General features: G+C 47.0%; 1 protein-coding gene across 1 annotated transcript; it reads right to left on the bottom strand.

The window, feature by feature from the left end:
* Window positions 1-2,201: 2,201 nt before the first annotated feature.
* Window positions 2,202-4,954, bottom strand: LOC127333969 (proline-rich receptor-like protein kinase PERK4). Its single transcript, XM_051360413.2, has 7 exons — window positions 4,765-4,954; window positions 4,296-4,674; window positions 3,710-4,222; window positions 3,550-3,636; window positions 3,387-3,457; window positions 3,078-3,302; window positions 2,202-2,994 (listed from the first exon to the last, which is right to left on the bottom strand). Exons 2-7 carry the CDS (start codon window positions 4,591-4,593, stop codon window positions 2,515-2,517), a joined length of 1,674 nt encoding a protein of 557 aa, XP_051216373.1. The 5' UTR covers window positions 4,594-4,674; window positions 4,765-4,954; the 3' UTR covers window positions 2,202-2,514.
* Between the last annotated feature and the right edge of the window lie 7,273 nt (window positions 4,955-12,227).

The following is a 12,227-nucleotide window of genomic DNA, read 5'->3' as shown; positions in this document are numbered from 1 at the left end:
GCTCAGTCAAATTTTACACTGTTTAATTGCATCGTGACTTATACATATGAGTTGCAAGTTAAGTTGTAATTAGATTTCTTCGGTTGCAAGTGGAGTTGCAACTGAAATTTCTTCAATTGCAAGTGGGAATGCGACTAACAAAAATTATCCAGCTTGTTAGATTTGCTTCGTGAATCTTGCTAGTCATCTGTTGCAACATGTGTTACAGCTAAAATATGATGACATCATCTGGTTGGGAACGAAGTTAGTTCTTAGTCGACTGAGAAGTAGTCACAGCCTATCTAAAAACCGTCCTTACAAAAACATACTTATAAAAAAAGAAAATAAAACAAAAGTCCCGGAAAACTTCAACACCATCTTTCTACTGCATTTCTTAACGAGGCACTGTGAGGAAGGCTCAATGCCGCCTCTGTGCATTCGGTGTAGCAGAGCTTGTGTCGAAGAAAGGTTGAAATACATAGACGCATGTAGAACCATCGGATGGAAAACCGTCGATGTAGACAAAAAGATATCAGTGACAATGATCTTGGGGGGTCCTTGAGAAGCAGTACCGAGGACTTGAGGACACCAATTCGTTGCAACGTCATCCCCTCCACAGAACGTTGCCGCCATAGACGGGCCCTTATCACGCAAGACCTAATCCCCGGCGATTGATTAAGGTATCAAGTGGGATCCCACCGAAGTCGCACTTATAGTGCGTTTTGGCTTTTCTAGTACAAATTTGGGGTTTTTTCGGTCATAAAGATAACTTACCGGTACGGGTTTGGGGATCTATTCCGCCGCAGCTCAGGTCCCTATCGTAAATCAAGGCTAACATGGGGTGCATAAGGTATCGATCCTTTAGGATTTAAGATGCAATTATTCCATATAATTGAATATCAATATAACATTACTACAAACCGAAATTATTATTGTCTCAACATCACACGATACAACAATAATCGAAATTACAATGAATGTTCGATCAAATAATTAAACAAAATAAAAATGGTCTTGAATGGAATGAATCGTTTAAATTGTACATGAACAAATATGAGAAAAAGGGGAGACTATCTTGATCCAAATAGCCTCCACTGGTGTTCAACGAGATCAGTATGGAATTGGGTATGAGTGTCCCGATTTATCTACCAGTAAGTCTCAAGGAAAGCTTGATCAGGTAATCGTGAAGGAATTCTTCGATGACGGAATCCTCTAACGACAACGAGTCCTCTAGCAAAAAACCGCGCCGCGGCCGAGCTCATCTGCGAGATTCACGAATAAAGTTCTCCGATTTATCTTGAACTTACCTTCGGGGCATCGAGGGCATCGACGCGGACTGACATTGAATTGGGGTGGATGCGGTGGGGAACGTGCGGGCAAATCGAGAGCCCACATGATTCAACCTGAAAGAAACTGCGGCACCGGTGGCGGGTAGCAGTGGCGAGAACAACTCCCTCGAAACAAGCCTTGCCGACCGCTGCAGTCCCTTCACTAGAGCCCAATCAAAACAAAGAAATTAAAGTAATTCCACTAAACTTAATGGAGTAACTTATTCCGATCCTGCTATTGTAAAAAAAACATGCGAGGCCTTCTCAGTTAGGGGAAAATTTTGAATTAGATCGGGCTACATTGAAATTAGGGATACATGGCGGCAATGTGGCGGGCGGAACGAAATCAGCGCGCAAGCTCACCAAGAGGGGGAAAGCGGTGACGGATGGTGGTCAAGCTTTTCGGAGGCGCTGAGTGGGAGGGAATGGCGGAGATCTATGGCGTTGCGGTAGTGGCAGCGCCGACAGCGGAAGCAGCTGAAACTTTAGCTCATGCTATGTTTTCCGCGTGATCGGCGGTGCTGGATTTGAGCAGCCCAAACCTGAATACATGGCAGGTGGTGTGTCGAAAAGCAGGGTGCTGGATAATTTTATCCGCACCAGCCTTTTTCCGTGACCTGCTCGATCGGGTCGTATTTTTGGGGCTGGAGGGATGTCGGGGATATATGCTAGAGTTGCTCTTAGGAGGCTTAATTAGATTTCCATGTTCCCTTCTTTCCTAGGACATGTAGAGTCGTCGATAAGATCTTCTTATCTTAATCCCATCACGTAAACTATATAACAATAAAATATAATGTACATTGGATTATTTTTTCTGTCTTATCTTTAGTAGCCACATATCCTAAATATATGGTGAAAGACATTATTGTTAAGAGATCATCTCTTGCTCAAGCGAAGGCAGATCCGTTTCCAACTTTCTCTTTTCTCGTGATTTATCCCACGTTGGACATCCAAGATATCACAACTGTACATGTCCTTGGATCTTGGTAACCGACCACCATACTGAACCTAAATTGCATCTTAAGGAATTGTGCAGTTTTAGCAGAAAGTTGCAAGTTAGAAATAGGGCCTAAGCAGTCAAAGAATAGAGAAGATGAGTATTGACTATTGAGTAACCTAAAGAGAAAATGAAAGACTCTACGTTCTGTGCTGAATCTTCCAAGTTCCAAGACGCACATACGTGCTGCACCTAATCCCGTGTGACGCCTCATACTTGCCGGTAACCTCGATGCCGCTGGTTCGTGACCGGCACGTGCTCGCCGGCGGGGGAGACGTTGCTGTCGACGCTGCTGCCCGGCGACGGCGAGGGGTGGCCGAACCCCGAGATGGGGCCGGCGTACTCGGCGCTGTACTCCGGGCTGGGCAGCGCCACCTTCCTGATCCGCTCCATCTGGACCGTGTACGACGACGACCCGGACTGGCCGTACTCCGGTCCCGGCATCGAGCTGACCGAGCTGAGCGTGGCACCGCGCGCGGCGTCGTTCAGCGTCTCCAGCGGCACTTCCCCCTGCAGCGCCTTCACGACCTGGCTCATCTTGGGCCGTCGCCTGGCGGTGTGGCGGATGCAGGCGGCGGCGCAGGCCACGACGCGCGCCGCCTCCATCTGGTCGTAGTCGCCGTCCAGCCGCTCGTCGACGAGCCCGTCGTAGTCGCCGTCGGCCAAGGCGCTCGAGAGAGCCGGACGTGCCTGCACGTACACAACGCAACGCTTGCAGTGAGGAAATATTTCCTACAGAACGAACAGGGCATGCACGGAAGGCCGGCAGGTACCCAATCTACGAGGCAGTCCTCGGCGCCGTACGACGCGCGGTCCGCCGGCCGCCGGCCGGTGAGGAGCTCGACCAGCATGACGCCGTAGGAAAAGACGTCCGACTTCTCCGTGAGCTTCCCGCTGGAGGCGTACTCGGGAGCCAGGTAGCCGAAGGTGCCCATGACGCGCGTCGATACGTGCGTGTCGTTGCCGTGGCTCAGCTTGGCCAGCCCGAAATCCGCAACCTGAATGAAACGCAAAAGCAGAGGAATCCATTCATCGTTCTTCAAACCAACTTGGTGACTGCACGATTGATCATGGAAATGTACCATCGCCTCGAAGTTGCTGTCCAGGAGGATGTTGGCCGATTTGATGTCCCGGTGGATGATCCGCGGGTTACCTTCAGTTCGAATCGATCAATCATACATGCACTGCTGGAATCCTGAAATGAACTTGATAATCGAAACCGAGTAGTGTGTTTGTGTGTCTCACAGTCCTCGTGCAGGTAGGCGACCCCCTTGGCCGACCCGACGGCGATACGCAGCCTCGTCGTCCACTCCATCGCCGGCAAGCCTTTCCCTGCACTGACATGGGCATCGGCGTCTGCGACGGAGTGCATCGACAAATATACAACGCCCGTATGCGTACGTACCGTGGAGGTGGTGCTCGAGCGTCTGGTTCGGCACGAAGTCGTAGACGAGCAGCCGGCGGGCGCCGGCGATGCAGTAGCCGACAAGGGAGACGAGGTGGCGATGGTGGACGCGGCTGATCATGTCCACCTCCGCCTGGAACTCGCGCTCGCCCTGCCCGCTACCGGCCTTGAGCTGCTTCACCGCCACCTCCTTCCCGCCGGGGAGCACGCCCCTGTGCACGTACCCGAACCCGCCCTGCCCCAGCAGGTTCGCCTCCGAGAAACCGCCCGTCGCCGCCGCCAGCTCCTCGTAGCTGAACGCGTTCTTCTCGATCCCCACCGGCACCGGCGGCGGTGGTGGGGGCATCACGGGCGGCCGGTGGGTCGAGAACACCGTCGAGTCCATATCAGGCGGAGGAGGCGCTGGTACCACGCGCCAGTTGGCCGACGACGACGCGGCCACCTGGTTCTGCCATTGCTGTCGCCCTTGCGCCGGCTTCACGCCGCTGGTGTAGTAGGTCGCCGTGCTGTCACCTGTTTGCAGGCAGGCAATTGTGATCGGCATGGTCACGATCGACGACAGGTCTCTTGATACGGCGTCACGCACCTTTGAATCCGGAGGTTTCTGCGTAGAACCGCATGGCGTCGTGGTAAGGCTGCTGTTTCGCCTTCTTCTTGCTCCTGCAGCAGCCGCAGCAGCAGCAGCAGCAACAGGCGGCGAAGAGGAGCAGCGCGGCGCCGACCGCGGCGAGGACGGCCTGCTCTGACATCAGATCTCCTCCCGATCCGCGGCCACCATGCGAGGACAGGCGCCTTGAGGCGCGCGTCCACGGCGGGGAGACATGCGACGTCGAGGGCTGAGAAGCCGCGTCCATCGGCGAGGGATCGAACGCCATGGCATGCATCGGACGATTTGTGGGAGGGATGAAAAAGGATCGAATCGGAGCCTGCAATGCTTGATCGACCTCCCTATGTTTCTTCACCTGCTGCTTTGAAAATTGCGTATTTGCGAGGGATCGAATGATTAGAGATGGGAGGGAAAAAGAGCGAAATCGATGCAGGGACGATGCGATTACCAAATCGATCCTTCATCTTCTTGTCAGCATGCAAGAACATGGAGCTGAGCGCGGCCGGGAGAGACGTCGCCGATGTCGTCGCAGCAGCATTAGACCGGTCATTGGCATCCCTGGAGGCTTCGCCTCTAGCCGTAGATCGAGGCCAAAGCAACTCCTCCATGGCAGGCTAGAGGAAATGTCATGTCATTTCGCGCTTTGCTATATTTGCACGATTCTTGTCACACAACGAGGAACGAACACGGCGGCCCAATGGCTTTGTTCCGCTCAACTACAACAGCCCCAGGCCGAGCCCATATACATCAGTGTTCTAAAGAAAATGAGACCAGCCAGGACGGGCAATCTCTATTTGACGCTTCACGTGTCCCTTATCCTTCTGACGTGTCAAGTGGATGCGTGGTGGGCTTTGGCCCGTTAGGCATGGTCACCTACCACAGAAGATGACCGGGATGAAGTCGAGGACCGCGCACCGAACTCGTCGGAGATGGGGAAGACGCGGCTGGCCATGGTCAAAGGCGGAGCTGGGCCCCAGGCTACACGGGCCATGGCCTGGGGCGTGAAAAAATTACCAGCCTGGTATACTAGAGGTTGGCCTGGGGCGCAGCCCAGCCCAGTTAGGCTTGCCCTTACATGCTCGTTTTGACCGAGCCTAGCGTAGCAACGCAGCAGATACGCACGCGTAGGAGGCAGCGACAAAGCCCCAGCTAGCCACGGCCGCCTGCTCGTCCCGGTCCAGCACCGCCCACTGCCCACTTCTCCAGCGCTGGCCGCCCGCCATCGCCGCCTGCTCGCCGCCCTCTGGCCTCCCAGCGCCTCGCCGCGTGACCGTGCCCCGACTTGACTGGGCTATGTATTCCCCTCAAATTCCCCCTTTTTTGTTGCTCTGCGCCTCTGCTCCTTCTAAAGTATTGTTTAGATTTCGCCTTTACGTGCTCTCCCCTCTGCCTTGACGTGCTTTAGTTAATTTTTCTTCGATTTATGTTTTACAGGAGGAAAAGATGAACAAACGATACAAAAATATAGAATTGATAATTTTTTCTACTATTGAAGATTTAGTTATGGGAGTCTCAGGACAAACAGATCTTTGATTCGATGCCATCTTTTGCTTCATGTGACATATATTGTCTATTGCGATATCTTACGGTTCTGAGTAGAAACACCATTGATAAAGTGTTCAAATTCGTATTAGTTATCCAACTGAACTTCAGAGCTTGTATTCTGTTATGCCTTAAAACTAGGGTATTTTTCTTCAATTTTTTTGGATCCTTAGTTTTTGGCCCGGGGCGTAAACAATTCCTGGCTACGCCACTGGCCACGGTGTCCCCGACGGAGACGAGGCCGAGACCTCACCGGAGATGGGGACGAAGAGGCGGGTCGCGGCGTCACCGGCATAGGTAAGGCATGGAACTTAGGGTTCCGGGGGTGCGAGTTCTTAGGGTTCCAGCGGGTGCGAAGCTCACCGGTGATAGAGATTAGGGCTTGAAGGTGCGGGGGTTCTCCGAAGCGGGAAATGAGGCCGGGTTTAGAGGGAAGTCGGGGGGGCGGCGGCGGATCGGCGGTGGGCTGCAGTTGAGGAGGGTGGGACAACGAGGTACCGCGGGAGCTATGCCGACTGCGGGTGGCAGTCGGCATGGCCAGAGCCAGACACGGAGAGACATTGGTGGAGACAAAACATGTGAAGAAGACGATCTAACGATGGTGGGCTAGGCCCACAATGGTTATATGCGTGCGTCGTCACGCTCCAAGACACACTGATACGTCTCAAACGTCTGTAATTTTTTATGCTCCATGCTTGTTTTACACCAATTCATATATGATTTGCTTACACTTTGTTGTCCTTTTACATGATTTTCGGCACTAACCTATTAACAAGATGCCACAGTGCCAGTTCATGTTTTCTGTTGTTTTTGTATTTCAGGAAAGTTGTACATAAAATATTCTCGGAATTGGACGAAACAAAAGTTGAAATCAATATTTTACCGAAAAGAAGACGAAGTCCAAAGGGGGGTCGAAGAGGCGACACAGGGTAGCCATACCTACCCTTGGCGCAGCCTAGCCCTAGCCCGCGCTGACATGGGCATACCCTTCGGGTACCCATTATTAGTATACCTGGCTCGACCCAATATGGAGAAGACCAAATATGAAGAAGGCCCAACAAGGCAACCCAAAGATATAGTCGACTAGGACTCTTGTAAAGCCCCAGGCTGGTTGCATATATAAAGCTAGCCAGGGCACCCGAAATAAGGGAGACAATAGATAGACAACATAGCTCCGTCTATGGCGGCACCATGTAAACACATCTATGATCATATACTGGATTGCTAGCAGCACGTAGGGATCCTCCACCAAGGGGACCCGAAGCTGGGTACGTCGTGTGCCTAATCTCGCTCCCGGAATCTCCATCGTCGCTCTCTCCCGAAACCCTAGTCTACAATACGTAGGCATTGCCGAGGTGATCCCTCGTCACGCGCCAAGGGGGGTGTGGGCCCCCCCAGGCACCCCACTGATCTAAATTTTCCGCCTATTTATACATCTTCTCGGGAAAACTCTGGATACCTGAGCCTCCATCCACGAAAAGTACCGTCGCGGTCGCCATCGCAGAACCCATCTCTGGGGGGTTCTGAAGCTCTTCCCGGCACGCTGCCGGAGGGGAAAATCATCGTCGGAGGCATCTACATCGCCATGCCCGCCTCCGAAGTGATACGTGAGTAGTTCATCCCTAGACTACGGGTCCATAGCAGTAGCTATATGGTTGTCTTCTCCAATTTGTGCCTCATGTATAGATCTTGTGAGCTGCCCTACATGATCAAGATCATCCTTATGTAATCCTATATGTTGTGTTTGCTGGGATCCGATAAATATTGTATACTATGCTGAGGTTGATTATATATTCATGTCATATGTTATTTGTGATCTTGCATGCTCTCTGTTGCTAGTAGATACTCTGGCTAAGTAGATGCTTTTGACTCCAAGAGGGGGTATTTATGCTCGATAGTAGGTTCATGCCTCTAGTAATATGGGAGAGTGACATGAACTTGTAAAATTGTAGATGTGTCGTTGCTACTAGGGAGAAAACAACAATGTTTTATCCGAGGGTAATTCTATTGTTTACTTTACACACATTGCTTAATGCGATAATATGTTTCTTGCAACTTAATACTAAAAGGGGTTCGGACGATAACTGTAAGGTAAATTATTAGTCATAGACGCAGCTGGATTACAGTCTATGTGTAATGTTGTAATACCCAATCAAATCTCATACTAATCATCTTGTCATGTATGATCGATATTATATTAATTGTCCAGCTATAATTTGTTCACCCAACATGTTATTTATCTTTATGGAGAGATACTTCTAGTGAATTGTGGACTCTGATCTGTTTCCTTTACACTTATATAATCATCATGTTCTGTTTACTTACTACAATTCATGTTCTCTTTAATTACTGCAAACATCTCTTTTCACTCGATACGTCTAATCCTTTGTGTTCAGCAAACCAGTGAGATTGACAACCTCACTGTAAGTTGGGGCAAAGTACTTTGGTTGTGTTATGTCCAGGTTCCACGTTGTTGCAGATACCAGTAGTGCGCCCTGCCACTAATCAGCTATCAGCACCTTCAGAAGTCACGTCTTTCTCCTACTGGTCGATTAAACCTTGGTTTCATACTGAGGGAAAACTTGATGTTATGCTCATCACACCTTCCTCTTGGGGTTTCCCAACCGCTTCCACAACAACCGCCACCAAGATTGTCTGGCGCCATCACCGGAGCACCATCAAGATTTTCTGGCGTCGTTGCCGGGGAGAAAGGGGATTTCTGCAAGGGGAGTTTCTCATCTCCAATCTCTTTACTTTGTTATAGTTTGATTAGTTTACTTTATTTTGTCTTGTTTGCTTTATTATATAAAAAACACAAAAAATAGTTTCGTTTATAGTTGTCTTTATATCAAAAACTTAAAAAATTAGTTTCTTACATAGTTGTTATTTTGTTTCTAGTTCATAATGTTGATTCCTAAATACGATTTGAAGGACCTATCTGTAGGTAGTGGTTCTATAATTGGGAAAGATAACATTGAAAAATTCTTCAATCATGTTAGCATAAAGATATTGGAGATAAATCCCTGGTAGAACTTGCTCCTAATTATGAAACTATTGTAGCTTGTTTAGTACAAATGTTGGAGGCTAGATTTGTTAGCCTTGATCCATCTATGCAGCAAATGTTTCTTAAACTCCATGAAATTGAGGATGATGAAAAGAAAGACTTTATCTTAGAAACTTTGCTTAGAGAATTTAAATATGTTGTTATAGAAGCTAGGAAAGTTTTTGACGGGTTTGAGAAGCTAGGCTCATGTGTAGATATATTTGGTACACTTGACCAAACCAAAAATAGTAGAGAAGGTAAAATACCAATACCTTTCAAATTAGTAGCAATGCATGAAGCTTGGGAAAAAAATTGATTGGATTGTTCCAGAAAATCCATTTGATTAAAGTAGTGAACCTAAAAGTGCAGAGAAAGGGTCTTCTAAGACTCGTATTGATATAATAAAAATATTTGTTGAAAAGACTTCTCGCATTGATCTTAATGCTCCTTCACTTGATAATACTTGATGCTTGCACTTATTCTGCGCCTAGCTGAAAGGCGTTAAAGAAAAACACTCTTTGGAGATAACCTGTGTTTATTTACTGTAATTTTTCTTTTGTTCAGTCTTGGAAGTTATTACAGTAATAACTATGTGTTATCTCCCAAGAGTGTTTTTCTTTAACGCCTTTCAGCTAGGCTCAGTAATTTGAGAAGATGCTCACATAAGAAATATGAATTAAAGCAAAAGAGAGCTTCAAGGAGCAAATATGAAACACATTTAAGTCTAACCCACTTCCTATGCATAGAAATCTTGTACACAAATAAATTCAGAAAGAACAAAGTGACAAACATAGGAAGATAAAACAAGAGTAACTTCAAAACTTTCAGCATATAGAGAGGTGTTTTAGTACCATGCAAACTTCTACAACCATAGTTTCCTCTCTCACAATAAATTTCAATAGAATCATGAATAAACTCAACAATATAACTATCACATAAAACATTCTTATCATCAGCCACATGCATAAAATAATTACTACTCCCCACATAAGAATAGTCATTCTTATTAATTGTAGTGGGAGCAAATTCAACAAAATAGCTATCATTATTATTCTCGTCACCATAATCATCAAATATATGAGGCATATTGTAATCATAATTAATTTTCTCCTCAATAGTAGGTGGACTGAAAATAACATGATCATCATTGTAATCATCATATATTGGAGGCATAGTATCATCATAGCAAATTTCCTCCTCAAAAGTTGGGGAACTAAAAAGATCATTTTCATAAAAAACTAGCTTCCCCAATCTTAGACTTTTCCATAGCATTAGCAATACTGGTGTTCAAAGAATTCATACTAATAACATTGCTACCAGCATGCAAGTAAAGTTTCATAGGTTTCTTAATTTTCTCTTCAAACACCTCATGTCCTAACTCAAGATCAATACTATAAAGCTCTCTAACTTTTTTGTTGTTTTCCATTAAGCCTAACTAGTGAAAATAAAAACAAGAAACAAAAAGATGTAATTGCAGAATCTAAAGGAAATAACTTCAAGTACTCACCAGCAACTAGAAAACTTAGTAGCCAGAGGATGTGAGTACCTTTTACCTTACCTCCCCGCCAACGGTGCCAGAAAAGAGCTTGATGTCTACGCACACTTATATTATTGTAGATAGTGTTGGGCCTCCAAGTGCAGAGGTTTGTAGAATAGCAACAAGTTTCCCTTAGGTGCATCACCCCAAGGTTTATCGAACTCAGGGAGGTAGAGGTTAGAGATATCCCTCTCAAGAAACCCTGCAATTACGATACAAGAAGTCTCTTGTGTCCCCAACACACCCAATACACTTGTCAGATGTATAGATGCACTAGTTCGGCGAAGAGATAGTAAAATGCAAGTGATATGGATGAATATGAGTGGTAATAACAATCTGAAATAAATATGGCAGCAAGTAAACATGCAGTAAAACAGTAAATAAACGGTGATTCGATGTTTGGAAACAAGGCCTAGGGATCATGTTGGAGATATGCCCAAGAGGCAATAATAAAATGGTTATTATAATATATCTTTGTGTTTATGATAATGTTTACATACCATGCTATATTGTATTAACCGAAACATTGATACATGTGTGTTATGTGAACAACAAGGGGTCCCTAGTAAGCCTCTTATATAACTAGCTTGTTGATTAATAGATGATCATGGTTTCGTGCTCATGAACATTGGATGTTATTAATAACAAGGTTATGTCATTATATGAATGATGTAATGGACACACCCAATTAAGCGTAGCATAAGATCACGTCATTAAGTTATTTGCTATAAGCTTTCGATACATAGTTACCTAGTCCTTTCGACCATGAGATCATGTAAATCACTTATACCGGAAAGGTACTTTGATTACATCAAACGCCACTGCGTAAATGGGTGGTTATAAAGGTGGGATTAAGTATCCAGAAAGTATGAGTTGAGGCATATGGATCAACAGTGGGATTTGTCCATCCCGATGACGGATAGATATACTCTGGGCCCTCTCGGTGGAATGTCGTCTAAATAGCTTGCAAGTATATGAATAGTTCATAAGAGACCACATACCACGGTACGAGTAAAGAGTACTTGTCAGGAGACGAGGTTGAATAAGGTATAGAGAGATACCGATGATCAAACCTCGGACAAGTAAAATATCGCGTGACAAAGGGAATCGGTATCGTATGTGAATGGTTCATTCGATCACTAAGTCATCGTTGAATATGTGGGAGCCATTATGGATCTCCAGATCCCGCTATTGGTTATTGGTCGGAGAGAGTTCTCAACCATGTCTACATAGTTCGCGAACCGTAGGGTGACACACTTAAGGTTTGATGTCGTATTAGTAGAACTTGAATATGGAATGGAGTTCGAAGTTTTGTTCGGAGTCTCGGATGGGATCCCGGACATCACGAGGAGTTCCGGAATGATCCGGAGAATAAGATTCATATATAGGATGTCATTTTATAAGTTTGAAAATGATCCGGTGTATTTATGGAAGGTTCTAGAAAAGTCAGGAAGAATTCACTTTGGAAGGCGGAGTCCCGAAGGGACTCCACCACCCATGGCCGGCCAACCCTAGAGGGGTGGAGTCCCAAGTGGACTCCACCAAGGGGGCCGGCCACCCCCCCCCTCATGGAAGGGTGGGAGTCCCACTTGAGGTGGGAATCCCACCTTGGGTAGGTTTCCCTACACATGGAAGGTTTTGGGTTGGGGTCTTATTCGAAGACTTGTAGTCCAACACTTGGGGGTTCCACCTATATAATGAGGGGCAAGGGGAGGGGGCCGGCCATCACAACACCACCTTGGCCGCACCCCTTGGAGGCCGGCCACCCCCTCTCCCCAAACCCTAGCCG

This window comes from Lolium perenne, chromosome 2 (assembly GCF_019359855.2).
Source record: "Lolium perenne isolate Kyuss_39 chromosome 2, Kyuss_2.0, whole genome shotgun sequence".
NCBI classification, from domain to species: domain Eukaryota; kingdom Viridiplantae; phylum Streptophyta; class Magnoliopsida; order Poales; family Poaceae; genus Lolium; species Lolium perenne.
Note: the sequence above shows the minus strand (reverse complement) of the source record. Positions and strands in the feature narration are given on the sequence as shown.